Below are 24,525 nucleotides of genomic sequence, written 5' to 3' on the forward strand. Positions count from 1 at the left end.
CATTCTGCCTTGGTGGGGACCACTCTCCCTAGGAAAGGGCTCCAGCTGCTAGGGCCCCTGTCTTCTCCATCCACTTCGCCATCATCCAGTTTAGAAAAAGAGGTACCTTTATTGAACAGAGTGAGTGCGGTGACTCAGGACCAGAGCCACCCCATCCCTCATCAGCAACAGTGGAGTTCATAGCTGGCAGAGGGAGACCCTCACCATTCACAGCTTCCCTTAGCTTCGTACATTCAGCTGGCACAGGACAGGAAGGCCTTGCCAGTCAGGTGCCCACCCAGCCCTCAGTGGGGACATGGCAGGGAGAGGCCGGGCACTTGGCCTAGCAGCACAGTGTGGCAACCCTCTGGTGGGTCCCGAGGCACAGGGAAGGGGCACTTGGTGGGTTTCTCCAAAAATGCAGCCCCTGCCCACCCCCACCCACCCTCAGGCTTTGAGCCCAAACACCCCCCAGGGCAGGCCTGGCATAGGGTTAGTCCAACTCGTCCAGCTGAGTGCCGACACAAGCTGCCCGCCTGTCCCTTGGCAAGCTGCTCAGCTGGAACCTGGCCTCCTCAGATATGCCAAACTGCTCCAGGGGATCCTATACAAGGGGACAGGTTGGGGTGGCCATGAGCCAGGGGCCGAGAAGCACAACCCTGCCACCTCCGACCCTGCACACACCTTGCCTGTCATCTTCTGGATCTCATTCCTGTAGAAGATGAGACTGCACCGCATGTACTCATAGCTGAGAGAGAGGGCAGCACCTAATTGGTCATATTCCAAATACCCACCCTACATGGCCGCTGTGCCCAGGGTCTCCCAGGTGTCCCCAAGCCCCACCTGGCCCGACGAAGAGCCTCCATCCACTCCTGACACTGCTCCTGGGTGCAGCATTCAAAGTAATACTTCCTCTCTGGGTCCTCGATGAAGCCTGCAGAGGGAATGAGGGAGCCACATCTGGTCGGTGTTCACTTGCTCCACTTCCTCTTGCTAGGGCCCCAAACTGGCCCCCTGCCCCCGTGGCCCCATCATGGTTTCACTGCATTCTGTCTGTCCTGAGCTAAACTGCATCTCCCCAAGAGACAGATTCAAGTCCTGGCCTCCCCCTGCAACCTGTGAATGTCTCCTGTTTGGAACAGGGTCTTTGTGAAGGCCCTGGGTCCAATGCCCAGTACTGGTGGGGGAAAAAATCAAAACAAAACCCTAAATACAGTAACTGGTGTTTTCATAAAGATGAAATGCAGTGTGATGATGCTGGCAGAAGCCAAAGCTCCAACAAGGCCATCTGGCCTGGGACCAGTGTTGACAGCCTAAGAAGGGACCACCCCTGCCCAGATCTCAGACTTCTTCCCCCAGAACTGTACAGAAACTGCTCCTGGTATATATCACCAAGTCTGCGGCACTGTAATGACAGCCCCAAGAGACAGAGAGGATCCATCTTCCCCTGCAGACCTGAATCTCTTAAAGATGACAGGTGACCGGCAGGTCCATCCCTCTCTCCTGGGTATCCAGCATCTCGCTAACAGGGAGGGGAGAAACAGCCAAAAAACAAGGTCCCGCTGGCGTTTTGGGCGGCAGCTGCAGGAGCAGCTGGGCGGGGCTGGCCGTGCGCCCGCGCAGGAGGAAAGAATCCAGGGCAGGACGGGGAGGCGTGGGCAGGAGCCCAGCCAGAGGTGGCGTGGCAGGTGCGCCGGACGGGCGGCCAGGACCTGACCTTGGGCCGCCCGAGGACCATCAAAGAGATTCTTGTGTCCAGGGAGGAAGCAGCCTGGCCGGGATGGCGGGGACGGCGGGAGCCACTCACTGATGGAGAAGCCTCCGGGCTCTTCCTGCGAGACTCTGCAGCGCTCCAGAAGCAGGGCTCCGAGGGGCTGCGCGAGACACGGCTGTGAGCACTGGCCGCCAGGCCGCGCGGGACCCCCACGGCTCCCATCCCCCCTACCTCAGCCTCGTCGGTGCGGAAGTAGAACAGGAAGTTGACCACCAGCTTCACCAGCCGCCGCTTGGCCACTGCGGGCACAGGGCGGGGCTCAGCGCGGCCGGGGGACCTCCGCCCTCACCCCGTACCGTCCAGACCCAGTCCCCGGGACGAAACCGCTCACCGCTGCCTTTTTTGGGTCCTCGCATGCTCAACTCGGCAGCCATCTCGGCCGGCTGCTGGGACAGGGCCCGCAGCTCCTTCTCGTTGTACCGCATAGTAGCAGCCGCGGGGATCCGCGAAAGAGAACGCGGAATGGTTCGCCGCGCCCTCCTTCCCGGCTACCGTCCCGGATTCCGCCGCAGACCGCGCCACAAAGGTCTCAGGGCACCAATCCGGAAGCACCGCCAGAGCTATTGCGCCTGAGCGTTGTTGGTCGGCCATTCCAACGTTCCACCGCTGGGTGGCGAGAGCGTGCGGGGGCGGCGCGGGACAGTAATAGAGGACCCTGAGAGTCTGTATAAAACCATGAAATACACTGAATTTGGAGTGGGACTGACTCACAGCACCCACACAGCCGACAGACCTCTGGTTGTTTCTACCCGCCCTCAGTTTCCTGGGCCCTTCCCTGTATAGACAGGCGCAGTTGGGGGAGAGGTAACTTGTTAAAGAGGCTCAGCCCGCCCTCTCGCGAGAGCTAACTCCGCGCGATTTAACTGAGATTTAGTTGAGAGGGTTGTGCGCACGCGCACCTCCGCGTCTAGCCCGCGCTTTCGTCTAGATCCCTTTTCTCTCTAGCCGCCCGAACATCCATCCGGGCTACTGGGCGGTTGGGCGTGCGCACACGTGAGACCCTGCCCCGTTGCCCCCGGAAGTAGTTCCTTAGCCCTAAACGCGCGTACCCACAGCAAAGTCGTGGCGGTTGTCTCGGCTGCTCGGCCTCCGTCCTAGGTGAGAAGTTTTATGGGCAGAAGGAAGCGGCCCTGGGACTTACTGGGGAAGGGCGGGCGTGAGATCAAGGCGCGTGTGGTGGGCCTTTGCGGGCGGGCGGCGCACCCCGGAACTCCTTCTCTGAAGGCCCGTCAGAGTCGTGGCTGCTTTGTCCCTCAGGCCCTCTTTGAAAACTGTGCTACTTATCTGGCTTTGAGTCTTGGAGGATCATTTAACTCCCTGTGATTGCCTCGGTCCTTTACCTGTAGATCCGGGGCTCCCGCGTCCGCCCCGCGCCGAAGGCGACCCTACCCCTTTAGGTGATGCGGCCCCGCTTTGCAAGTGCATCCCGGGCATTGCAGAACAGAACAGCCAGAAGGACCTTTGGAAAATAGGTGGTTGGTTTTTTTTGGTACCGGAGATTGAACTCGGGACCTTGCACTTGCAAGGCAGGCGCTGAAACAAAAAATAGGTTGCTTCCTGAGAGGCTGAGGCAGGACGATCGCGAGTTCGAGCCCAGCGTGGGGAACCTAGTGAAACTCTGTCTCGAAATAAAACGCCGGTTCCGCCGCCTGCCTCGAAAGCGCAAGGACCCGAGTTCGATCCCCGGTACCAAAAATAAATAAAATAAAATAAAATAAACAAAAGGGCTGGGGATGTAGCTCAGCTCGAAGGTTCACAGTTTGGTCCCCCGTTGCCAAGAAAAAAAGAAGAAAAAAAAAATCCCGGATCTAGGCCGCAGTCCAGAGGCCACCTACTCCTCGATTCTTGAAAACTGTTCCCCTGGTCTTTACTTTACAAACACCCACACACACTCCTTTTTTGTGGTGGTACTGGGGATTGAACCCCAGGCCTTCACACTGAGCTACACCCTCAGCTCTTTTTACTTTGAGACAGGGTCTCACCAAGTTGACCGGGTTGGTCTCAAATTTGCCTGGGATGACAGGTGTGCACCATCATGCCAGGATTATAACTTGTGTTTCTAGATGTATCCATTTTCAGGTGTCATCTGCTGATTTCCTATTATGGTAGGTGAAGTCTCCTGTCATTCACCCTCCCTTCAAGTCCATCACATCCTCTGTTGGGTTTTCTAAGGTTGAAAATACTGTTCAGTGGTAAAACAATGTGTTGAACTAGGTTGCTTCTCTTTCTCTGTTTTGTTTGTTGTTGTTTTGGTTTGTTTTTTTGGTTTGTTTTGTTTTTGAGACAGTCTCGCTTTGTAGTGGAGGCTGGCCCTGAGCTCACTGTGTAATCCAGGCTAGCCTTGAACTCATGGCGATCCTCCTGCCTCAGCCTCCTGAGTGCTGGGACTATAGACATGTGCCACCACATCTGGTTTCAGGCACTTTTCTGATGCCATACTGTTTCCTCCAAAATCACTTAACTTCATTTTTATCATCAGTTGTGTTTTCTTCATATCTTTGATTGTTTTTCCCTAAACCTCAACATCTCATGTGCTCATTGTTTGTGTCTTCCCCAGATTTAAACAAATTGATTTCCCATTCTCCTACTCTGCTTGGATTGGCTGCTGTCCATCCCTGCAGAGCAGAGCCACTGTGGAAACTTGGAGCCCCTGCTCTCCCGAGTAGCTGTCTGTGGATGGCCTGTTTACCCACACACGTAGCATTTTGGTTGGGTATAAAATGGAGGCTCCATGGCAGAATCTGTGTCCTGCATTTTTGCAGTTCCGACAGGTGCACTCGTCCCTCAGCTTTCAGGCCCTTCCTGCCTCTTTGGAGCCAGCCACACAGCATCTTCCAGTCAGTCTCTTTCTCTCCCCCTCTTTCTCTGATCCTCCTGCCACCCCTTTGTGAGATCCTGTAATGACACTGGCCCTGGCTGATCCAGGATGTTCCCCCCACCCTCCCAAGCTCTGTGATCCCATTTGTGAAGTCCATTCTGCTGTATAAAATGATACCATAGGTTTGGGAAGGAGGATGGGGATGTTCTAGGGGAGTATAACTTGATAGTCTTTCTGGGCTTTGTCTCTGAGCTCATCCTGGATTTAAAGCCAAGGCCTGGGGCAGACATTGGAGACTTCAGGTACCAGTGTTGGGTGATCAGAGAAAGCCACCTGGAGCTTAGGTTTGACAGAGCCTGATAGAATATAGGAAGAAAAAAAAAAAAAGAATATAGGAAGAGAGTCGAAGGGTGGTCTGCAGGGGTGTGGAAGAGGCTCTTAGGACTCTTCCTTGGCTATAAACAGCTGCTGAGACCTGTGTGTTAGGCAGCAGGGTCCACAGCTAGATATCTTCCTGGCCCCTGGCAAGCTTGTAGCAAGCCACTGAAATGGAGTTAGTTTGTGATTAGTGGATATTAGCCAGTGGGAAAGGAAACTCAGGAAAGAGTAAAGTGGGGGCTTGGTCAGTCTGGGAAGGTTCCCTGGAGGTGGTGAGGCTTAAGGCTGGCCTCATCTTCTCTGACTGGCTTCTGCCGGAAACCCCATTGCCGTTTCCAGTCCCAGCCTCAGTGCTCTGTGGGTTGGAGTGACTTCCTCCTTGCCACTGCCATGGTCACTGGGAAGTGTCCAGATAACCCCTCAGCCCCACATCGGAGCCTCTGAACTCAGCTCACTGTCCTTGTTACTGCCTGGCCACAGTGTGCCACAGTGGCAGGCAGCAGCCATGATCTCCAGAGCTGTCCCTGTCCCATTCGCCTTTGCAGTTTCTGCCCTGGTCACACTGTGAAGCCCTTCGGCCTTCACCATGGACTTCCAACACCGCCCCGGGGGCAAGACGGGCAGTGGAGGTGTGGCCTCTTCCTCCGAGAGCAACAGGGACCGCAGGGAGCGCCTCCGGCAGCTAGCACTGGAAACCATCGACATCAATAAGGTGGGCACCGCCTGTGGCACCAGGTGGGCTGTCCCCAAAGAGGGCCGTTATTGGGCTCTTCCCATTGTCACTGGGCTGTCATCATTATTCCCCCACCATGTGGGCCACAAAGGCTCCCACACAGGTGTTTGCCTGGGCAGGGGACAGCAGCTCCCAGCCTTCCCAGCCTCGGGCCCTGACCACAGGGCAGTGATTTTCCAGTCTGATCTGTTCCCTCCCAGGACCCATATTTCATGAAAAACCACCTGGGATCCTACGAGTGCAAGCTCTGCCTGACCCTTCACAACAACGAGGTGCGTTGAAGCTGTGCTGTGGAACTGGCCCTGCCACACCCCAGCCCCACACCTGACCTCTTGGGGGCCTTTTCACTGTCACTTGAGAGGACAGAGCAGGTCTGCCTGGGACCCTCTGCTCAGAACTGGCGGCCCATTTCCTTCAGGGCATCTTTCTGTGAAAGATGTCAAGGGGTGCGGGAGCAGGCCAAGTCCCTCCCGTCTTCACCTGTGTCTCACCCCCTCAGCACCTGGAGTTCTCTCTGGTGGACTTCCGGGGGGACTTTCCAGTCCTTTATTGGTGCTGTCACCACTTATGTATGTTTCTAAGCGTAGGAGTGCAGCCAGCAACACCTGCACCCTCTGGGCGGGCCTTTTCTTTTTTTGGTACCGGGGATCAAACTTGGGACCTTGCGCTTTCGAGGCAGGTGCCAGAACCACTGAGCTAAATTCCCGGCCATGAGCGGGCCTTTTCTCTGCCTCTCAGAGGTCAGGGAGGCGGGTGTGGCTCCCAGTGCTGCTTGGGGCTGTGAGATTGGCCACATGACAGCCCTGGGCGTCACCGCCGGCCATTGGCATGCCAGACTCAGGGATCTGTATGAGTCGGCCTAGTTGGTCCTGGAGGGTGTCCTATCTGCTCCGTCTTGCCCTGAAGCCATCGGTCCTGTGCACACTAGGGTTGCTTCATGCTCAGTGAGGCGTCCTGGGCACTGCAGGGTGCCTAGCAGTGTCCCTGGCTTCTACCCACTCCACACCAAGTGTGGGTCAGAGGGTGTGTTTGTTGGCAGTGTTACCAGATGTGGCCGCACATCTGTCCCACACATGCAGAAACCCAGAGCTTGATGAGTCACCTCGCCCCGGGAACTACCCTGACCTGGCCCTCCAATCCCGGTGTGGACCAGCGGGGCATGTTTGTCCCATCCCAGCTTCGGGGAGGGGCTGTGGGGTGCTCCCTGATCCCTCACGGCACTTCTTTCCCTCCCCAGGGGAGCTACCTGGCACATACTCAGGGGAAGAAGCACCAGACCAACCTGTGAGTGTCAGCTTCCCTCATGGCCACCAGCATCCATCCACCTGCCCTGCTGGTGTTCAGGGGAGGGACCCTGGCTTGGCAGTGGCCCGGAGCCAGCCTGGGCTGTGACTAGGGGGTGCTTCAGGGGGGCCCTTATGTCTGCTGCCCCTGTTCTGCTTCCTTCCAACCCCCTAGGCCCCCTCCGCCTGTTCCTCACCTCACAGATGAGCTCCAAGGTCAGGCTGGGCTCCAGCACCTGGGCCTGTGGCCTTGGTGTCCTGTGGGGAAGGCCACAGCACCCCATCTGTCCTTCCCACAGAGCCCGGCGAGCGGCCAAGGAGGCCAAGGAGGCCCCTGCCCAGCCAGCGCCCGAGAAGGTCAAGGTGGAGGTGAAGAAGTTTGTGAAGATTGGCCGCCCTGGCTACAAAGGTGTGTGCGGGTATCTCCTGCCACTCCCACGCAAATGAGCCTTGGTGGGTGGGCCACTCTGGCCTTAAGTGCAGGCCCCTCTCACCCTCATCCACCACCACTGTCACCAGGGGTGGTCACATCCCTGTCACCAGCAGCCCCTTTCCTGTCCAGTGAGACCCACCCCCCTCTGCCCACCTGCCACCCCCACTTCAGCCATCTATGGGGCCACCAGTGCCCCCCTCACTGGCCTAGGGACCTCTCCACATCCCACTCTCCCATTCCGTGGGTGGCATTAGACTATGCCAGGGCCCCTGGGCTTCAGGGAAGACGAGTCTCTGGGCCTGACCCCGTGTGTTGCAGTGACCAAGCAGAGGGACACAGAGATGGGCCAGCAGAGTCTCTTGTTCCAGGTGAGATGGGGCTTGAGTCTTGGGTGTGTAGGGAGGCTCAGGGCACCCCCTGAGTGGCTTTGTCCCCCCAGATTGACTACCCTGAGATCGCCGAGGGCATCATGCCCCGCCACCGCTTCATGTCTGCCTATGAGCAGAGGATTGAGCCCCCGGACCGGCGTTGGCAGTACCTGCTGATGGCCGCTGAGCCCTACGAGACCATCGCCTTCAAGGTAGTGTGGCCACCCACCCCTGGCCGGAGACGGAGGCTAGGAGTCTGTGTGGGCTGCTTGGACAGCTGCTGCCCGCTGTAGGCTGCTTGTCCCCGCCAGGTCTCGGCCCTGGCCTGTGGGGGGTGCTGGTGTGGGCCCAGATCTGTGAGACCATATCACCTTACCCCAGGGGCCAGGCCAGGATGGGTGACTGCTGTGCCCTGTGCCCAGACACAGCAGCAACAAAGTAAATAATGTGAACTGTCTCCCGCCCAAACTAGTTAAGTAACGGAGCTGGGATTAAATTCCATCTGTTCTGCCCCCAAATCGAGCCCACAGCCCACAGAAAAGCCTTTTGAGGCCAAGTGGCACAACTACTCAGGAGGCTGAGGCAAGAGGATCACCGTGAGTTCGAGGCCAGCTTGAACACAGACCGTGTCTGGAAAAAACCTGAAAAATTAGTAAAATAAAATCCTAGAAAAGGGTAGGAGATGCAGCACAGTGGTGAGCCTCTGCCTAGCATGCAGGAGGCCCTGGCTTCTACCCCAGTCCTGTAAAAGCATAGGGTTCCCCAGAGCTCCTGGGGGGGCGGGGGCGGCAGCATGAGGAGCAGGTGCCCCAACTGCCCAAGCTCTTGTCTGAACGGGAGCCTCCAGCCTTGGCCGCTGTGGTCTGGAAAGCTGTGGGGACCAGGAGCCCTGTCACTCTCCCCCTCCCACCAGGTGCCCAGCAGAGAGATTGACAAGGCTGAAGGGAAGTTCTGGACTCACTGGAACCGGGAAACCAAGCAGGTGGGCGCCAGGCCTGGGCAGTTGGGATTCACAGCCCTCGGGACCCCTGCCTGCTGAGCCTTTCCCCTCCCTTCTAGTTCTTCCTCCAGTTCCACTTCAAGATGGAGAAGCCCCCGGCTCCGCCCAGCCTTCCTGCAGGGCCCCCTGGGGTGAAGCGCCCCCCACCCCCACTGATGAACGGGCTGCCCCCCAGGCCACCGCTGCCAGAGTCTCTGCCCCCGCCCCCTCCAGGAGGCCTGCCGCTGCCCCCCATGCCCCCTGCTGGGCCTGCACCCTCAGGGCCCCCCGGGCCTCCCCAGCTGCCCCCGCCAGCTCCTGGGGTTCACCCCTCTGCACCAGTGGTCCACCCCCCCGCGGCTGGGGTCCACCCGCCTGCCCCAGGGGTCCACCCTCCAGCACCTGTGGTCCACCCCCCCACATCCGGGGTCCACCCTCCTGCCCCAGGGGTCCACCCTCCTGCCCCTGGGGTTCACCCACCGGCCCCAGGGGTGCACCCTCCCCCAACAGCCGGGGTCCACCCACAGGCTCCAGGAGTGCACCCACCTGCTCCTGCAGTTCACCCCCAGGCCCCCGGCGTGCACCCTCCAGCCCCCGGGATTCACCCACAGGCTCCCGGAGTCCACCCTCAGCCTCCTGGGGTCCATCCTGCAGCTCCAGGGGTACACCCCCAGCCTCCTGGAGTTCACCCCTCCAATCCCGGGGTGCATCCCCCAACTCCCATGCCTCCAATGCTGAGGCCCCCGCTCCCCTCCGAGGGCCCTGGGAGCATTCCTCCCCCTCCCCCAACCAACTGAGGAGCCTCTGCCCTCCCTGTTCTGTGTCTGGCCGCATGTTTTTCTGTATTTTCCCAGAGAGAAGGCCTGAGCTTTTGTACTGTCCCCAGAGCCCATTAAACAGCCTCCCCCGTGTCTCATGGATTGCTGTGGCGGCTCCGACCACCGGCAGGCGAGGGGGTGGCTGCTTGCTTTGTGAGGACCCAGTGGCAGGGCCCCATAGCACATCTTTGCTCGTGCCCGTGTGCACACACACATACGCAGAGGGAGGAGTGAGGTCCCTGCACCTGGGTGTCCCGCTGTGGTGCCTTAGCTGGGGCCCCAGAAGTGGGTAAGGACATTGGGTGTGGTGGTACAGATTTGTAATCCCAGTGCTCGGGAGGGTGAGGCAGGAGGATGCCAGGAGTTCAATGCCAGCCTGGCCTACATACTCCAAGGCTAGTCTGAACTACGTAGTGAGACCCTGTCTCAAAAAAAAAAAGTGGTGGGTTGGGGATTTAGCTCAGTGGTTCCGCCGCCTGCCTCAAAAGCGCAAGGTCCAGAGTTCGATCCTTGGTACAAAAAGGTGAGTGGCAGGGTCCTGGGGAGTCTCGGCAACATAGGGACCACTACCACCCCCATGCCCATTGGTCCTCAGGGCCAGGGGCTCTGCGCTCTGTGGGCTTTGTGCTGCCCCAGGGCTGTTTACAGTCCCAGTAGACACCCTCAAGGACAGCTTTGTGACTGGCACAGTCAGGCTGAACTCTATCTGGTGAGAGCAAAGATAGGAGGCCAGGGTGAGACACAAAGCCCTTTGAGAAAGCCACCTCCCACCTGCCCAGGCCCCTAGTGGGGCACTGGGCCTTGTCCCCAAGGTCACCTCCACAGCAGATAGAGGCCTCCCTCCCCCAAACCTTCCACCCTGGCCATATAAGCCTGAGCCAGCTACCCAGCCCCGGCACACCCACCATGCAGAGCCCACCTCTCACCCAGCTGCCCCTGGTGCTGCTGGCCCTGGGGGCCGTGTTGGGGGCTGAGACCCCTGGAGAAGAGCAGGTTGCTGGCACTGGGGGCATTATTTTCCCTGAAGACTGGGTCTGGTCACCAGGTAGCCCACAAGACCCTGTGTGCTTGGTGACACTGAGCAGTGCCAGCAACGGGAGCAGGGCCCCTCTGCAGGTGGTGGGGACCCTGAGTAGCTACGAGAGGGCCTTCTTGGAGGCTGTGCAAGGCACTCGCTGGAGACCCCACGACCTGGCCACCTTCGGGGTCTGCAGCCCTGGCCACACCCAGGCTATTCTGCCTGCTCTGCAGCACCTAGGGGACTGGCTTCGGGAGCCTGGGGGGCAGCGGCTGCTGGTCCTGCACCTGGCGGAAGGTACATGGGGACCCTGGGGCCTAAGCGCAGCACCTCTCATGTAAGGGTGGCAGAGTCCCCTCTGCAGTGGAATGCTGTGCCTTCTGTCTCCATCATGCCTGGGAGTGGGGATCAGGTGAGAGGCTTCCAGGTGGCCCCCTTCCTGCCCAGGAGGAAGCCACAGGGAAGGACCCTCCCCAGGGGGTGGTCCCCTACATCTTTCGGGCAAGGTCACCATCCACCCCTGGAAGGCAGCAGGGAGAGGGGCCACTGTTGCTCCGGAGAGGTCTGCACCTGCCATCCTGGGAGCAGGGCCAAGTCCCTTCAGACCTCTATGGCCCGTCCATTCAGGTTCTCTACTGGGAAGGGGCTCCTTATAGGTCAGACTTGGGGACAGCCCAGCCTCTGGCTCAGCAGTCCCCCTCTCCTGGCTGCAGTGACATGGGACCCAACACCTTTGCTGAGGTTCCAGGAGCCCCCACCTGGAGCAGCCATCCCCCAAGAGCAGGCACTGCTGGTGCTGTACCCTGGGCCTGGCCCGGAAGTCACTGTCACTGGGGCTGGGCTGCCAGCTGCCCAGGTACCTGAAAACACCTGCATGGGGCTCCGGGGCTGTATGGGAAGGGGCTCCAAGGGTCACGTGGAGAACTGTGCCAGCACTGGGCGGAAAGAAAAGATGTGCAGGGCCAGGCTGGGCGGGGCAGTGTTCCCACTGGGCTGAGCCCCCATCTCCGCAGAGACTCTGCCCGACCCCGGATACTCGATATCTGGCTCTGGCTGTGGACCACCCGGAGGGGGCCTGGCACGGCCCAGGGCTTTCCCTGACCTTGCAGCCCTGCGGAGACGGTAGGACTGGGCCGAGGCATAGGGGGAGGGAGGAACCAGGGGCCAGGCAGCTACCCTGGGCCCCCAGCCCTTGAGCCAGCCCACACCCCTCTCCGGGCGCAGGTGCCACCCTGAGCACAGGCCAGCTGCAGACCCTGATGTTTGGGCCCGACCCCCGCTGCTTCACGCGGATGACCCCTGTCCTACTCCTGCTACCACGATCTGGGCCTGCGCCTCTGCCCGCACGTGGCCAGCTGGACACGGTGCCCTTCTCACCGCCCAGGTGTGCGCAGGCCCAGAACAGCGGCCCAGAGGAGGTGGGGGCGGCGCAACCCGACACCCTGGTGACACTCAGCTCCCACTGTGGATTCCAGGCCTTCCCTGGAGCCCCAGGAGCTGCCGCCCAGCACCGATCCTTTCCTGGGGACGCTCACGCGCCTAGTGCGCGTGCTGCGGGGGCCCCAGGTCCGGGTCTCTCCTATGCGACTGGCCCTGGACCCCGGGGCGCTGGCCAGCTTCCCGCAGGGCCTGGTCAATCTGTCCGACCCTGCGGCGCTGGAACGTCTGTTAGACAGCGACGAGCCTTTTCTGCTACTGACACCACCCGCTGTGTCCAGTGCCGGATACCCGGCGTCACTGCGGGGCCCCGAGTCCGCACCCTGGGCCCAGGGCTTGGCGCACCGCGTGGCCGTCGAGCTGCAAGCCGTGGCCGCTGAGTTGCGAGGCCTCCCGGGGCTACCGGCCGCCACGCTCCCGCTGCTTGCGCGCCTGCTTGCGCTGTGCCCGGGTGACCATGGCGACGCTGGCAAGCCCCCTGCTGACCCGCTGCGCGCCCTGCTGCTTCTCAAGGCGCTGCAGGGCCTGCGTGCTGAGTGGCGCGGTCGGGGCGGGCGCGGGGCAGCTCGGGCTCAGCGCAGCACCTCCTCGGAGGGGCCGTGCGCTCTACGCGAGCTCAGCGTGGACCTGCGCGCTGAGCGCTCTGTGCTCATCCCCGAGACCTACCAGGCCAACAACTGCCAGGGCACATGTGGCTGGCCGCAGTCCGACCGCAACCCGCACTATGGCAACCACGTGGTGCTGCTGTTGAAGATGCAGGCTCGCGGGGCTATCCTGGCACGCCCGCCCTGCTGTGTGCCCACGGCCTACGCGGGCAAGCTCCTCATCAGCCTGTCGGAGGAGCGCATCAGCGCACACCACGTTCCCAACATGGTGGCCACCGAGTGCGGCTGCCGGTGACCCTCGTCGCCTAAGAGTCCTTCCCGTATTTATTCAGACCCAAACACCACCCCAATAAAGACCAGAAGCACCCAGCTGGGTAACCGTGCGTAGATGCTTTCTTGTCGTGTGCACAAGGCCTGCGTCACCCCCGTGGGTGCTTTCCACCCCCATCCTTCAGGCCCCGGTCGAGGCACAAAGGAGCAGGTGACTCCCAGCCTCAGCACTCGCTTTATTTTGCTGGAGCCCTGGGGCCACGATGGAGATTGTAGATGGGTCCTGGGTCCCGGGATTCTCGAGCAGCACCAGGCACAGCTCAGTCCCGCCCTTTGCCCAGTTGGTGCTTCTGTCTGCCCCGGGGCCTGTCCTCTTCGGAGTGCCTCGGGGAAGCCCAGGCCTGCCTTTTCTGGTGCTCCAGGTCCCTGGATTCCCGCGCCCACGGCCGATGGCCCCCTTCACGCCCCCCCCAGCGTCGAGGCAGAGCTTCCCTGGGTTCCCTGGCACCCCGTGGCCTCTCCTCCTTCTTCGGTCTCTCCTTCCTCAGCCTCTCCTCCTTCCGAAGTTTCTTCTTCCAGGGCGTCTCCTCTTTCCACGGCCTCTCCTTCCGCGGCTTCTCCTCCTTCCTTTGCTTCTCTTTGGGTGCTTGCTCAGCGGGGGCCGCGTGCTCCTCAGCGGCCTCTCCTGTGGCCTCCCCAGGATCTCCCTGCACCTTCTCTGCAGCCTCCCGGCTCCTGGGAACCTTGGGCTTGTCCCCTGCCTCTGCCTGAGGTGTGGGTGGCCCCACCTTGGGCGCGGGGGGTCTTGATGGGGGTGCCCAGGCCGAAGGCTTAGGCTGCAATGTGGACAGTGTGGTATCCTGGGCCCCAAACCCACTTCTCTCACCACCCGGCCTCCCCACCCCTGGATGGGCACCCACTGCCCAGGGACACTGGAAGGAAGTGCTTACCGCGGGTGATGCCAGGGCCTTGGGGGCTGAGATGGGTGGGATCCACGGGGCGGGCACAGCCTCCTCTGCAGTCACAGCGTCTGGGAGGGGGGAGGGTAGGCAGGCAGATCAGCCTGGGGTGCAGCACCGACCCCACCATCCCTCTCCCCCCAACACCCCTATCTGGGCCATGGGCTCGCCTGGGTACCAAGAGGCTTCCCTGGCTTCCTCTGAGCCCCAGGGGCTCCGTGATTCGGGGCCACCCCTTCCCTCGAGATCTCCTTTTCATTGTTTGTTATTTGCTTGTTTTGAGACAGGATCTCACAGTAATTCAGGCTGACCTTAAACTAGGCAGCCCAGGCTGACCTGGAACTCGCAACGTTCCTCCTGTCTCAGCCTCCCAAGTGTTGGAATTACAGGCACGCGCCCCCCCCAAGCCCGGTGCCACCGCCCCTTTTAAAAGGAGTGGGCATTCTCTCCCCCCCCACACACACTGCAGGTCCGCCTCCGGGCAAGGGTGAGGTCTCAGGCCTGCGGGGTGGGCGTTAGGACCCTCCCCTAAAGCGGGCCTGAGCTAACAGGGGGCTGTTCCTGGGCTGCGGCGGGGTAGGAGGGTGCTCTCAAGATCCAGCAGGAAGGGGAAGGGCCCTGCGCCGGTCCCATCTCGGGGAGACATGCAAAATGTGTCCGCGAGACGGAGCTCGGGGTGACCACGGGGCACACACAGTCACAGTCTTTTTCAGAAAGGGGGATGTGAGGACCCCGGGCGAGGTTCATCTGGGGAGAGGGAGTCAGCCCAGGCTCAGGGGAGCGACAGGGTTGCAGGCCTGGCCAAAGGGCGAGGGCGCAAATTCATCCCTTAAAGTGGGCGCGGTGGCACATGCCCGTCATCCCAGGGCTGTGGGAGGCTGAGGCAGGAGGACGGCAAATTCGAGCGCAGCGGGGGCAATTTAGCGACTTAGCAAGACTCTGGCTCAAAAAACATTCAAAGGGCTGGGGATGGAGCTCAGAACAAAGGCCCGGGATTTCAGCCCCAGCACTGCAAGGAAACAAAAAAGACCCATCCTAGACGAGGAGAAGCGGAGACACCACCCCCGCGTGCACCCCCCCTTCCCTGGAGGCGGGGCACTCGGGCGCCTTCAGCCCCGCGCCTCCTCGGGGTGGGGGGAGCCAGGCTCACCGCGGCACAGCTGGAAAGCCGAGCCCAGCAGCGCCACCAGCGAGGCCAGGACCAGGCACTTGTTGAGCGTCACGTCTCCCCAGGGCAGCTCCTCGCTCAGGGCAGGGGGCGGCGGGGGCGGCTGCGCGAGGGGCTCGGCCTGCGTCTTCTTTCGGGCCGGGGCGCTCCGGGGAGCTGGGGGGGAAGCCATGAGGTCGGGCGCGGGAGGGGCCGCGCACTCCCGGGCCGGGGAGCGTGGGGCGCCCAGCCAGCGGCTTCTAAGCCAGAGCCGCACAGACTAGCCTAGGCCACAGTGGACGCCACTCAGCCAGAGCCCCCCACCCCGTCCATCCTGTCCCCTCACCCTCCAGCGCCCGCCATGGAGGGCCCAGCCCCTGGCCTGCGCCCCCCACGCCACCCTACGCCCACCCCCGCTTCACCCCAGCCTGCTGCAAACCCACGCGCTCCAGATTTCAGCTCCTCCCTTCCGAGGTCTGGGGTCCCCCTGGCCATAGGCTCCTTCTCCATCTTTTTGGGCCTGGCATCCACACCACTCCCTGCCTGCAGCTCCTGAGAGACCTGTCGGGGTGAGGGGTCGGGCATTCTTTTTCCTTTTTTTTCCTCTTCTTCCTTTATTTTTTTCTGTTTCAGTACTGGGGATGGAATGCAGGGCCTTTGTACTGAGCTACACCCCCTGCCCCTTTTTAATTGTTTTATTTTGAGACATGGTCGTCCAGAATCACCCAGACTAGTCTTGAACTTGAGATCCTCCTGCCTCAGCCTCCCAGAGTGATAGAATGTCAGGCATGGGCCACCAAACCTAGTTCAGGATGGTGTTTGTTTCTTTTTTTTTTCTTAAAAGGAGGAAAGGTTTATTTAGCTCACAGTTTCTAGAGGTTTCAGTCCATAATCAGCTGGCTCCAAGGCAGGATGGCACGTGGCAAAGGGGCAACAGTTCATGGCACCCACGCGGGACCAGGGTGGTGTTTCTTCTTTTTTTTTTTGGTACTAGGGATCGAACTTGGGTCCTTGCGCTTGTGAGGCAGGTGGCGGAACCACTGAGCTAAATCCCCAGCCAGTAGTGTTTCTTTTTGTCTTCTAAGAGACAGAGTCCCTTCCTTGGCCAGCATGTCCCTAACTCTGAAGTCCCCAGCTACTCACCTGAGGCCAGCTGCTGGTCTCAGCCACTCTGGGTGTTGCTGTTAGTGGAAATAGAAACAGTCAAGGTTGTGGGACACCCCCCAAGGCTCATCGCACCCCACCCCCTTGCTATGCTGGGCCAGAGCAGAGAAGATCCCGTGTTACAGATGACACCACAGAACAGACCAGCTCAGGGACAGTGTTGCCCGAAGACACACAGCACTCAGTAGCAGCCTGCTGGGACTCGAACCCAGCTCTGTGTCTGGCACCTGTGTTCTGGGGCCACCCCTAGGGACCACAGCAGAAGTCAGTGCAGAGTGGAGGGACACCAGGGTACCTCGGGCCTTGTCCTCCTGCAGCCACCCCAGGGTGGCCTCTGCCAGCGCAGAGAGGTCTTCACCGGCCAGGCAGCTGCCCAGGCCCTGGTCCAGCTCCTCCAAGCCTCTGGTTGTCATGGAGACAGGAGCAGCGTCCCTCCCTCCACAGTGGGGCTGGGAGGGAAAGGGTGTTGCCTTCGCAGAGCCTGCAGCAGTCACCTGTGGCCTAGGGGTGCTGTGGGCGGGAAGTAACCAGCCCCTGGGCCCCCTCCCAGCCCTTGTGTCTTCCTCTTTCTCTGGAGCAGCTTCCCTGGATAAATTCATACTTTTTTTCCTGGTACTGAGGCTTGAACCCAGGAGCTTTACACTGGACTACATCCCTAGCCCTTTATGTTTTTTTATTTTGAGACAGGTCTCGCTAAGTCCCTAAGTTGCGCAGGCTGGGCTCCAACTTGCAGTCTTCCTGCCTCAGCCTCCCAGAGTGCTGGGATGACAGGCAGGCACTGCCACAGCCGCTGCAGTTTGACTATTTTACAAAGTACAGGCCTAGGTATCATCCTGGACTCCCCCACACCGGCCCTGGGCCCTTCCCCATGGTCTTGCCTCTTCCAGGTCTCACTCCTGCATTGGCGAGTGTGGTGGTCGAGGCTGGAGGAGGTCAGAGAGGGACTGGAACCCACCCAAAGCCACACAGCAGTGAGGCAGAGATACAGCTCAAAGCAGAACCCAGGCCCAGGTCAGCTCATGTTCCCTGAGACCGGGGACTATTTTTATCTGGTGTCTAAAGCCAGCAGGCCAGGCCAGAGGTGGCACAGCCCCTTCCAGGCTGTCCCTTCCTTGGGGTCTCTTTCACCCAGACCATCCTCACTCACTGCACCTGGCACTCAACACCCTGCCCCAAAGCCTGGCACACGCCTGTCTTCCCAGCACTCTGGGAGGCTGAGGCAGGAAGATCACAAGTTTGAGCCCAGCCTGGGCAACTTTAGCACTTAGCAAGACCTATTTCAAAATAAAACATAACGAAAAACAGCAACAACAACAACAAAATAACAGGGAATTTAGCTCAGTGGTTCCGCCTCCTCCCTCAAAAGAGCAAGGTCCCGAGTTGATCCCTGGTACCAAAAATAAATAAATAAATAACAAAAAGCTGGGATGGGTAGCTTGGTGGGAAGGAAGGACCTGTGTTCAAGCCCCAGGACTGGGAGGCGGTGGTGGGGACGACCAAAGCAAAACAAAAAAAGCCTCACCCCACAGATCTAGGGGCTCAAAGCTCCAGCAGCCAAAACCAGCCTGGTCCAGATGACAGCTGAGGACAGGCAAGGGGGTCCTGGGAGTCTCCTGATCCTCGCACTGGGTCCCTGCCTCCCATTGCTACCTTTGTGTGCTTATGGCAGAGGGGAGACAGGCTGGAGCTGGACTCCTTGGAGACGTGCTAAGCTTGAACCCAGCCCCACAGCCTTGCTCTTTGGAGGTCCCTGGGTCCTCTGGCTGCCAGTCAGCTTCCGTGAGGCCCCTTCCTGGGCGGGGCAGCAGGACTACCCCTTCCCTGAGACTGTGGACGGGGCGCTGGGGGAGGGCCTCAGCCCTTGTGGGAGCTGGGAGGGAGTGTAGCCCCAGGTGTGTGTGTGGGGGGCGCCTCGGGAGTTGGGGACCCCCATGGACTTCAGAGATGCCCTCCCCAGATGCCAGGGACCCACAGTCCACCCAGGTCTCCCCGAGCCCTCTTACCCCACAGCCTCTGCACTGGGCCCTTCGGACACGATAGAGCGCGGAAGGGCGGCCCGGAGACAGACAGGGACAGGTGGCTGTGGACAGCTGGGGGGGGCAGTCAGGGACAGCCAGCGGGGCAGGGGGAGGGGTAGGCAGGAGGGCACTGCCCGGTGTCCCCGCCCCCACCCTGTCCCAGAGGTGACCCTACCCCCACTTCAGTGCAGAGCAAATCCCAGAGAGCCAAGGAGCCATCGCTTCCTGTCCCACACTTCTTGAGTATCCCTGATTGGTTTGACGGGCACTGGCTTGGAAGGCAGTGTCCCTGCTGTCCCCTTGTCACCTTGCCCTCTTTCTGTGATTCTGTCGGCAAAACTTCTTTTGGGGGCGGGTTCTGGGAATGGAACCTGGGGACTTCACACCAAGTTCTGTCCTCAGCCCTTTGAATTTTTTTATTTGGAGACAGGGTCTCAGTAAGTTGCTCAGTTGCTGAGTTGCTTAGGCTGGGCTGGAACTTGCAATTCTCCTGCCTCAGCCTCCTGAGTGCCAGCATGTGCTTTCATCTAGCTGCCTTTTTATCTATTTGTCTTTATTTATTTGGGGTTTTCCTGCCTTAGCCTCCTGAGTGCTAGGATGACAGCCATACACCACTCCACCGGGGTTATTGGTCACCTTTGAAGCCATTCCTGGGATTAAGATCTGTGCCCATAAGATTTCTCTTGGATAAATAAGGATAAAAATGATTAAAATGAATAACTGATAATTTGAAATAGGAAGAAAAGGTCTAAAGGGGGAGGAGAAGTGGAAGGGTAAGGGGAAAGGAAAGAAGGGAAAGGAAAAATTATGAGAAAGGAAAAAAATGGAAACAAAATCTTTGTAAATAGGGAAGGCCGGAGGAGGTGAAGGGCGCACAGGTAATGGGGAAAAATAAGAATCAAGATACAACGTGTACAGATACAAGCACCCAATGATAAATGTAAACGTGTCGTATACCTAAAATGTACCTTCCGCCATCTGCCTCACAAGCACAAGGACCCGACTTTGATCCCCAGTACCAAAAAATAAATAAAATAAAATAAAATAAAATGTACCAATAAAAGAATTTAAGCAAAAAAAAAAAAAGAAAAAAAGATGAGGTGGCTGAGTGTGTCTGGAGTTGTTTCTGCATCTTCTAATCTGTTCCACTGGTCCTTGGGTCTGTTTCTTTGCCAGTACCATGCTCTTTTTATTACAGTAGCTTTGCAGTACAGTTTCAAGTTGGGAATTGTGATACTCCCAGCCATGACTCTGTTCCCTAGAATTGCTTTTGCTATTCTAGGTCTCTTCTGGTTCTTGATGAACTTTTGGATTGTTTTCTCTAGTTCTGTGAAATATGCTGTTGGGATTTCAATTGGGATTGCATTGAATCTATATAGCAATTTATTTATTTATTTATTTATTTATTTATTTATTTTGGTACAGAGGATCGAACTTGGTTCCTTGCACTTGCAAGGCAGGTGGCGGAACCACTGAGCTAAATCCCTGGCCCTATATAGCAATTTTGGAAGTATGGCCATTTTCACTATATTGGTTCTTCCTACCCAGGAACAGGGGATGTCTTTCCATTTTCTTATATCCTCTTCAATCTCTTTTTTCAGAGTGCTGTAGTTCCCAATGTAGAGGTCTTTTGGTTCCTTCCTTAGATTGATTCCTAGATATTTCATTTTTTTGTGTGCTATTGTGAAATTCCCTAATTTCTCTTTCAGTGAGTCTGTTATTTGTGTATGAGAAGGCTATTGATTTTTGAGTGTTGACCTTATATCCAGCTGCTCTACTGAATCTGTCAATTAAATCTAGAAGTCTCTTGGTGGAGTTTTTTGGGTCTTCTATGTAGAGTATCATATCATCAGCAAATAATGACACTTTAACTTCTTCCTTTCCTATCTTTATTCCTTTTATTTCTTTCTATTGTCTAATTGCTTTGGCTAATGTTTCCAAAACTATATTGAACAGGAGTGGTGATAGTGGACTTGGGCTTTGTTTTTTAAGAATGTCCTAAGCTAGGCACTTGTCCAAGCCTGTAATTCCAGCACTTGGGAGGCTGAGGCAGGAAGATTGCCAAGATATCGAGGCCAGCCCTGTCTCAAAAAAACAAAAAGAGGGGCTGAGGATTTAGCTCAGTGGTTTCACCACCTGGTGCACAGGCCCAAGGACCCAAGTTCAATCCCCGGTACAAAAAAACTCCCCAAAAAAAACAAAAAGAAAAAAAGAGTCCTGGATCTCCCCGGGGCCTGCGCAGGTCCCAGGCCTCATTAACAGACCCTCCCTGGAGCGGGTCATGTGTGGTGTTGACCTTCAGCTAATTTGAGAAGAACTTGAAATACCCAAGCAAGCTCCTTTCTCCGGGGCAGGAGACCAACACAAAACAGGGAGCGGCCCTTACCGTGGCCTGAGTCCTCCTCTCCCGCCCCCATGCCCCACGTATGGGGAGCGGCTGGCTGCTGAGGGGCTGCTGCCCACACCTGGCTTTGACCCCGGGCAGCCCATGGTGAGGCTGGGTGAGGGGCAGATGCTGCCGTCTCTCTCGGGTGCCCCTAGGAGAGGTGGGTCCAGAGCCTTTTGTAAGTACCAGGAATGGAAGCCAGGGGCTCATGCATGCTTGGCAGATGCTCACCACTGAGATCAGTGAGAGATGCCAGACACAGAGGACACAGCATGGGCTCTGTGGACAGGAAACGCCCAGGACAGGCGACTCCAGAGACAGGAAGTGGCTTCGAGGGTGCTGGGCTGGATAAGGGACAGGAGTCAGTGTTTCCTGGGACAGCGGCCCAGTTTGGCATCTTTACCAAAATGTATTGTTTGTTCTTTTGTTTTTGAGACAGGGTCTCGCTATGTAGCCCAGGCTGGCCTCGAACTTGCCACAATACTGCCCCAGCCTCACCAAGTGCTGGGATTACATGTGCACCCCCATGTCTGGCTGTTCTTTGCATGCTTGATGCAAGCCACTCTGACTTCGGCAAGATAGAACTGTAGTTTCAATTTGCAAAAACCTCTCAACTCCTTTTCCTGGTTGCATGATATTTCAATGTGTGGTTGAAGCGCATTTTGAGTGTCCCTGATTGGTATGACGGACACATACTGTAGTTGCTTCCACCTTTTTTTTGGGTTTTTTTGGTACCAGGGATCAAACTCGGGACCTTGTACTTGCGAGGTAGGCGGCAGAACCACTGAGCTAAATCCCTGGCCTGCTTCCACCTTTTGGCTGTTGTGAATCCTGCTGTTACAAACATGGGTGTGCAAAGTGTGTTTGAGTCCCTCCTTCAGTTCTTCTGGGGTTTACCTGTGAGTGGATTGCTGGGCCTTACGGTAATTCAAGTGTTTGAGGAATCAGCTTCTCAAAAGCGACTCCACTATTTTACATTCCTTGCACAGGGAATGAGAGTTCTAATGTCCCCCATCTTCACCAACTGTTAATATTTTGTTTTTCCCTTTAAAAAGAGAAGGCTAGGCATGATGGCACATGCCTGTGATCCCCGCATTCAGGAGGCTGAGGCAGGAGAATCTCTATGAGTTCAAGGCCAACCTGGGATAACACAGTGAGATCTCAGGAATGGACCACTTGGGCAGCAAGCATAAGGCCTGAAGTTCAGCCTCCAGCACTGCAACAAAAAAGAAAAAGAGCCAGGCACAGAGTGTGGGAGGCTGAGGTGGGAGGGTTGCAAGTTGGAGCTTAGCCTGGGCAATTTAGCAAGATCCTGTCTCAAAATATTAAAAGGGCTTGGGTTGGGGCCGGGGATTTAGCTCAGTGGTTTCACAGCCTGCTGCACAAGCACAAGGACCTGGGTTCGATCCTCGGTACCAAAAAAAAGGCGGGGGGGGGGCTTGGGTTGGAGCTTAGTACAAAGGTCCTGGGTTCCATCCCCAGTGGGGGGAAAATAGAGGAAGAAACTCGGGAACACAGTGGCATGAGGTTAATAAGGCAGCAAACACTCCAGGAACATGGAGACATTCAACCCAAAGACCCTTTTTTCTGTTCTGTGCAATGAAATCTTCATGCCAACCTTAGAAAGATTGAGAAAAAACAAAAGAAATATTGAAAACATAGAAACAGAAGAATACTTGCTAGCATGTGCCAAGGCCCTGGGGTCCAAACCCAGCATCACAACAAAAAGAAAAAGAGAAGAGGCAGAAAACCTCTTTTCTGAGAAAAGCCAGCTGGCCTTGGAGCCAGTTTCCTGGTCTTCCTTTCGGGTGATTTCACAGCCCAGTCATGGCTGGAGGAGGACCTGGGGGCTCTGTGCTTTATCAGCAGGCAGCAGATGCGGGTGAGGCTTTGAGACCAAATTCCGGACCTGCCCCTGAGCCTCCTCTGCCAAACCCTGTTCTCACTGCGGCTGCTGGGTGCACTTTACCGATGCTTGCTTCTCATTTCCTTCCTCTTTCTCATGCTGTTTATGCAAACGTGTCCACAGGAATTCTCAATTTTTAATCTAGAGAGGAAGCCAGGCTTAAAAATTATAGTGGTGGTGTAGGCCTATCACCTCAGCACTATAGGAGGCTGAGGTGGGAGGGTAGGGTCAAAGGTCAGAGCCCAGCCTGGGCAATTTAGCAAGACTGTCTCAAATTAAAACACAAAAGGGGCTGGGGAGGGCAGGAGATATGCAGCACGGTACCTGCCTAGCAAGCGCAAGGTCCTGAGTTCGATCCCCAGTACCAAAACCAAAAACAGAACAAAACTAAACAAACAAACAAAAACCCCAAAAAGGGCTGGGGAGGTGGGCGTGGTGGCACAAGCTTTTAATCCCAGTATGGGAGGCTGAGGAAGGAGGATCGCTGTGAATTAAAAGCCAGCTTGGACTACATAGTGACTTCAAGGCCAGCCTGAACTACATAATGAGACCCTGTCTCAAAAAAACAAAAAAGACTGGGGATGTAATTCAGTGCGAAGGCCCCGGGGTCCAGGGTTCAACCCCCATACCAAAAAGAAAAAAAAAAGAGTCCAGTGTGATGGCATACACCTGTCATCTCAGCGCTCCAGAGGCTGAGGCAGGAGGATCACTGGGAGTTCAAAGCCAGCCTGGGCTACATAGTGAGTTCAGGCCAACCTGAACTACGTGGTGAGATCCTGTCTCAAAAACAACAAAAAGAAAGAAAGACAAAATGATACTGAGAAGTAGAAAAACCCAATTTCGATCTTTTTCATTTTTATCCTTTACTATTTTTACTTTTTATTTATACCTCTTAATAGTGAATGATGAAAATTTTTCACACTTGTAGAAAAGTTGAGAGAATTGTATGGCACACACCCACACACCAGCTGGACTCTACGGGTAATATTTTGGTATATTTTTCTTTTTTTGTGGTGCTGGTGATGAAACCCAGGGCTTCTTGTATACTAGGAAAATGCTCACCACTGAGACACACTCCTGTTTACCTTTTTTTTCCTTTCAGTACTGGGGGTTGAACTCAGCGTGTCTACCACTGAACTACACCCTCAGTCCATTTTATTTTTTATTTTGAACAGGGTCTTGCTAAGTCACTGAATTGCCCAGGCTGGGCTTGAACTTGCAACCTCCTGCCTCAGCCTCACAGAATGCTGGGATTAAGGTCCGTGGTAACACACCTGGGCCTACTTACTACTTTTTTTTTGGTACTGGAGACTGAACTCAGGACCTTGTGCTCTCAAGGTACGTGTGGTGCCACTCAGCTAAATCCCTGGCCCTGGGTCTACTTATTTCTTAAATTTCATTTCAGTTGCAGGTCTCTGTCTCTGTCCCCAAAACACTTCAGCACATAACACTACTGACCAGAGATGAACATCCACCTGTAGTTTAGGTTTGATTTATTGATTGATCGATTGATTCAGCAGTACCAGGAATCAAGCTCAGGGCCTTGCACTCCCGGAGACAGGCGCGGTGCCACTGAGCTAAATCCTTGGCCCTAGGTTTTAGATAAAAGTTATGCAGCATGAGATGTACAAGCCTGGGATGAGTTCTGCTTGAAGGCCATGGGCACCAAGATGCTAGGCATACCCAGCCCTCCGGGTCTCTGAATCCTGGAGATTCCACACTAAGCGTTCTCTCTCTGCCCTGGGGTCCTAGGGCTGAGTCCAGGCACAGTGGCAGGGCTGCTTCTCCCTCCTAGGCTCCAGGGAGAACCCAGTCCCTGTCTGGGCCCCTAGAGGCGCCTGCAGCCCTGGGCTCCAGGCCTCGTCCTCCATCTGCAGAGCTGGGGGCACGGCGTCTTCAGCCTCTCTCTGCCTCTTAGCCTCTTGCGCCTGCTCAGGAGGACTTGGGGGATACGGGGCCTGGGGTAGTTAAGATGACTCCCTCTCAGGGTTCTTCACTTAGCCCATGTTCAGAGTCCCTTCTGCCACCAGAAGTGATATCTTCTCAAATTCT

The 24,525-nt window shown here is 57.1% G+C and overlaps 4 protein-coding genes across 13 annotated transcripts; 2 read left to right on the forward strand and 2 right to left on the reverse strand.

Annotated features, from left to right (window-relative positions):
- Positions 1 to 89: 89 nt before the first annotated feature.
- Positions 90 to 2,344, reverse strand: Plekhj1 (pleckstrin homology domain containing J1). Of its 4 annotated transcripts, none has more exons than XM_087201563.1 (6): positions 2,085 to 2,344; positions 1,787 to 1,853; positions 1,435 to 1,501; positions 823 to 913; positions 664 to 727; positions 90 to 583 (listed from the first exon to the last, which is right to left on the reverse strand). In XM_087201563.1, exons 1-6 carry the CDS (start codon positions 2,342 to 2,344, stop codon positions 473 to 475), a joined length of 660 nt encoding a protein of 219 aa, XP_087057689.1. In that variant the 3' UTR covers positions 90 to 472. The 4 variants fall into 4 exon arrangements, with proteins under 4 accessions (XP_087057689.1, XP_004865941.1, XP_004865940.1 ...); XM_004865884.4 differs by lacking the exon at positions 1,435 to 1,501 and adding an exon at positions 1,925 to 1,992 and having other exon boundaries at positions 2,085 to 2,255; XM_004865883.4 differs by lacking the exon at positions 1,435 to 1,501 and adding an exon at positions 1,925 to 1,992 and having other exon boundaries at positions 1,697 to 1,853; positions 2,085 to 2,255.
- On the forward strand, positions 1,684 to 9,656 carry Sf3a2 (splicing factor 3a subunit 2). Of its 5 annotated transcripts, none has more exons than XM_013065851.3 (9): positions 1,684 to 1,870; positions 5,495 to 5,661; positions 5,883 to 5,954; positions 6,920 to 6,966; positions 7,265 to 7,374; positions 7,717 to 7,766; positions 7,838 to 7,978; positions 8,680 to 8,748; positions 8,826 to 9,656. In XM_013065851.3, exons 2-9 carry the CDS (start codon positions 5,536 to 5,538, stop codon positions 9,540 to 9,542), a joined length of 1,332 nt encoding a protein of 443 aa, XP_012921305.2. In that variant the 5' UTR covers positions 1,684 to 1,870; positions 5,495 to 5,535; the 3' UTR covers positions 9,543 to 9,656. The 5 variants fall into 5 exon arrangements, with proteins under 5 accessions (XP_012921305.2, XP_021100708.2, XP_012921307.2 ...); XM_021245049.2 differs by lacking the exon at positions 1,684 to 1,870 and adding an exon at positions 2,279 to 2,414; XM_013065853.3 differs by lacking the exon at positions 1,684 to 1,870 and adding an exon at positions 2,381 to 2,557.
- A 167-nt stretch (positions 9,657 to 9,823) lies between these two features.
- Positions 9,824 to 12,992, forward strand: Amh (anti-Mullerian hormone). The gene is made up of 5 exons (XM_004865886.4): positions 9,824 to 10,878; positions 11,295 to 11,437; positions 11,595 to 11,703; positions 11,806 to 11,965; positions 12,057 to 12,992. The coding sequence occupies exons 1-5, from the start codon at positions 10,470 to 10,472 to the stop codon at positions 12,916 to 12,918; spliced, it is 1,683 nt and encodes a 560-aa protein (XP_004865943.2). The 5' UTR covers positions 9,824 to 10,469; the 3' UTR covers positions 12,919 to 12,992.
- A 117-nt stretch (positions 12,993 to 13,109) lies between these two features.
- On the reverse strand, positions 13,110 to 18,225 carry Jsrp1 (junctional sarcoplasmic reticulum protein 1). Of its 3 annotated transcripts, XM_021245052.2 has the most exons (7): positions 18,167 to 18,225; positions 16,459 to 16,612; positions 16,143 to 16,180; positions 15,443 to 15,560; positions 15,003 to 15,176; positions 13,844 to 13,923; positions 13,110 to 13,729 (listed from the first exon to the last, which is right to left on the reverse strand). In XM_021245052.2, the coding sequence occupies exons 2-7, from the start codon at positions 16,574 to 16,576 to the stop codon at positions 13,214 to 13,216; spliced, it is 1,044 nt and encodes a 347-aa protein (XP_021100711.2). In that variant the 5' UTR covers positions 16,577 to 16,612; positions 18,167 to 18,225; the 3' UTR covers positions 13,110 to 13,213. The 3 variants fall into 3 exon arrangements, with proteins under 3 accessions (XP_021100711.2, XP_021100709.2, XP_004865944.2); XM_021245050.2 differs by having other exon boundaries at positions 13,110 to 13,923; XM_004865887.4 differs by lacking the exon at positions 18,167 to 18,225 and adding an exon at positions 17,686 to 18,111 and having other exon boundaries at positions 13,110 to 13,923.
- Between the last annotated feature and the right edge of the window lie 6,300 nt (positions 18,226 to 24,525).

The sequence above is a fragment of the Heterocephalus glaber genome, unplaced genomic scaffold (genome assembly GCF_053883595.1).
Source record: "Heterocephalus glaber isolate CG9 unplaced genomic scaffold, H.glaber_assembly_v1.0 deba00001760, whole genome shotgun sequence".
In the NCBI taxonomy this organism is placed as follows: Eukaryota; Metazoa; Chordata; class Mammalia; order Rodentia; family Bathyergidae; genus Heterocephalus; species Heterocephalus glaber.

Bases quoted from the DNA above. Each gene is read 5' to 3' on its own strand.
- Plekhj1 (XM_087201563.1), bottom strand. From the start codon at position 2,344: ATGGCCGACCAACAACGCTCAGGCGCAATAGCTCTGGCGGTGCTTCCG. The intron at 1,502-1,786 runs GTGAGTGGCTCC...CCTCCCTGTTAG, and splicing joins GCCCGGAGGCTTCTCCATCA to CGAGATGCTGGATACCCAGG. The intron at 584-663 runs GTGTGTGCAGGG...CCCCTTGTATAG, and splicing joins TCCAGAAGATGACAGGCAAG to GATCCCCTGGAGCAGTTTGG.
- Sf3a2 (XM_013065851.3), top strand. From the start codon at position 5,536: ATGGACTTCCAACACCGCCCCGGGGGCAAGACGGGCAGTGGAGGTGTG. The intron at 5,662-5,882 runs GTGGGCACCGCC...GTTCCCTCCCAG, and splicing joins AAACCATCGACATCAATAAG to GACCCATATTTCATGAAAAA. The intron at 5,955-6,919 runs GTGCGTTGAAGC...TTCCCTCCCCAG, and splicing joins TGACCCTTCACAACAACGAG to GGGAGCTACCTGGCACATAC.
- Amh (XM_004865886.4), top strand. From the start codon at position 10,470: ATGCAGAGCCCACCTCTCACCCAGCTGCCCCTGGTGCTGCTGGCCCTG. The intron at 11,704-11,805 runs GTAGGACTGGGC...CTCCGGGCGCAG, and splicing joins CTTGCAGCCCTGCGGAGACG to GTGCCACCCTGAGCACAGGC. The intron at 11,966-12,056 runs GTGTGCGCAGGC...TGTGGATTCCAG, and splicing joins GTGCCCTTCTCACCGCCCAG to GCCTTCCCTGGAGCCCCAGG.
- Jsrp1 (XM_021245050.2), bottom strand. From the start codon at position 16,576: ATGACAACCAGAGGCTTGGAGGAGCTGGACCAGGGCCTGGGCAGCTGC. The intron at 15,561-16,142 runs GTGAGTAGCTGG...TCACCCCGACAG, and splicing joins AGACCAGCAGCTGGCCTCAG to GTCTCTCAGGAGCTGCAGGC. The intron at 15,177-15,442 runs GTGGGTTTGCAG...CTTCCCCCCCAG, and splicing joins GGAGCTGAAATCTGGAGCGC to CTCCCCGGAGCGCCCCGGCC.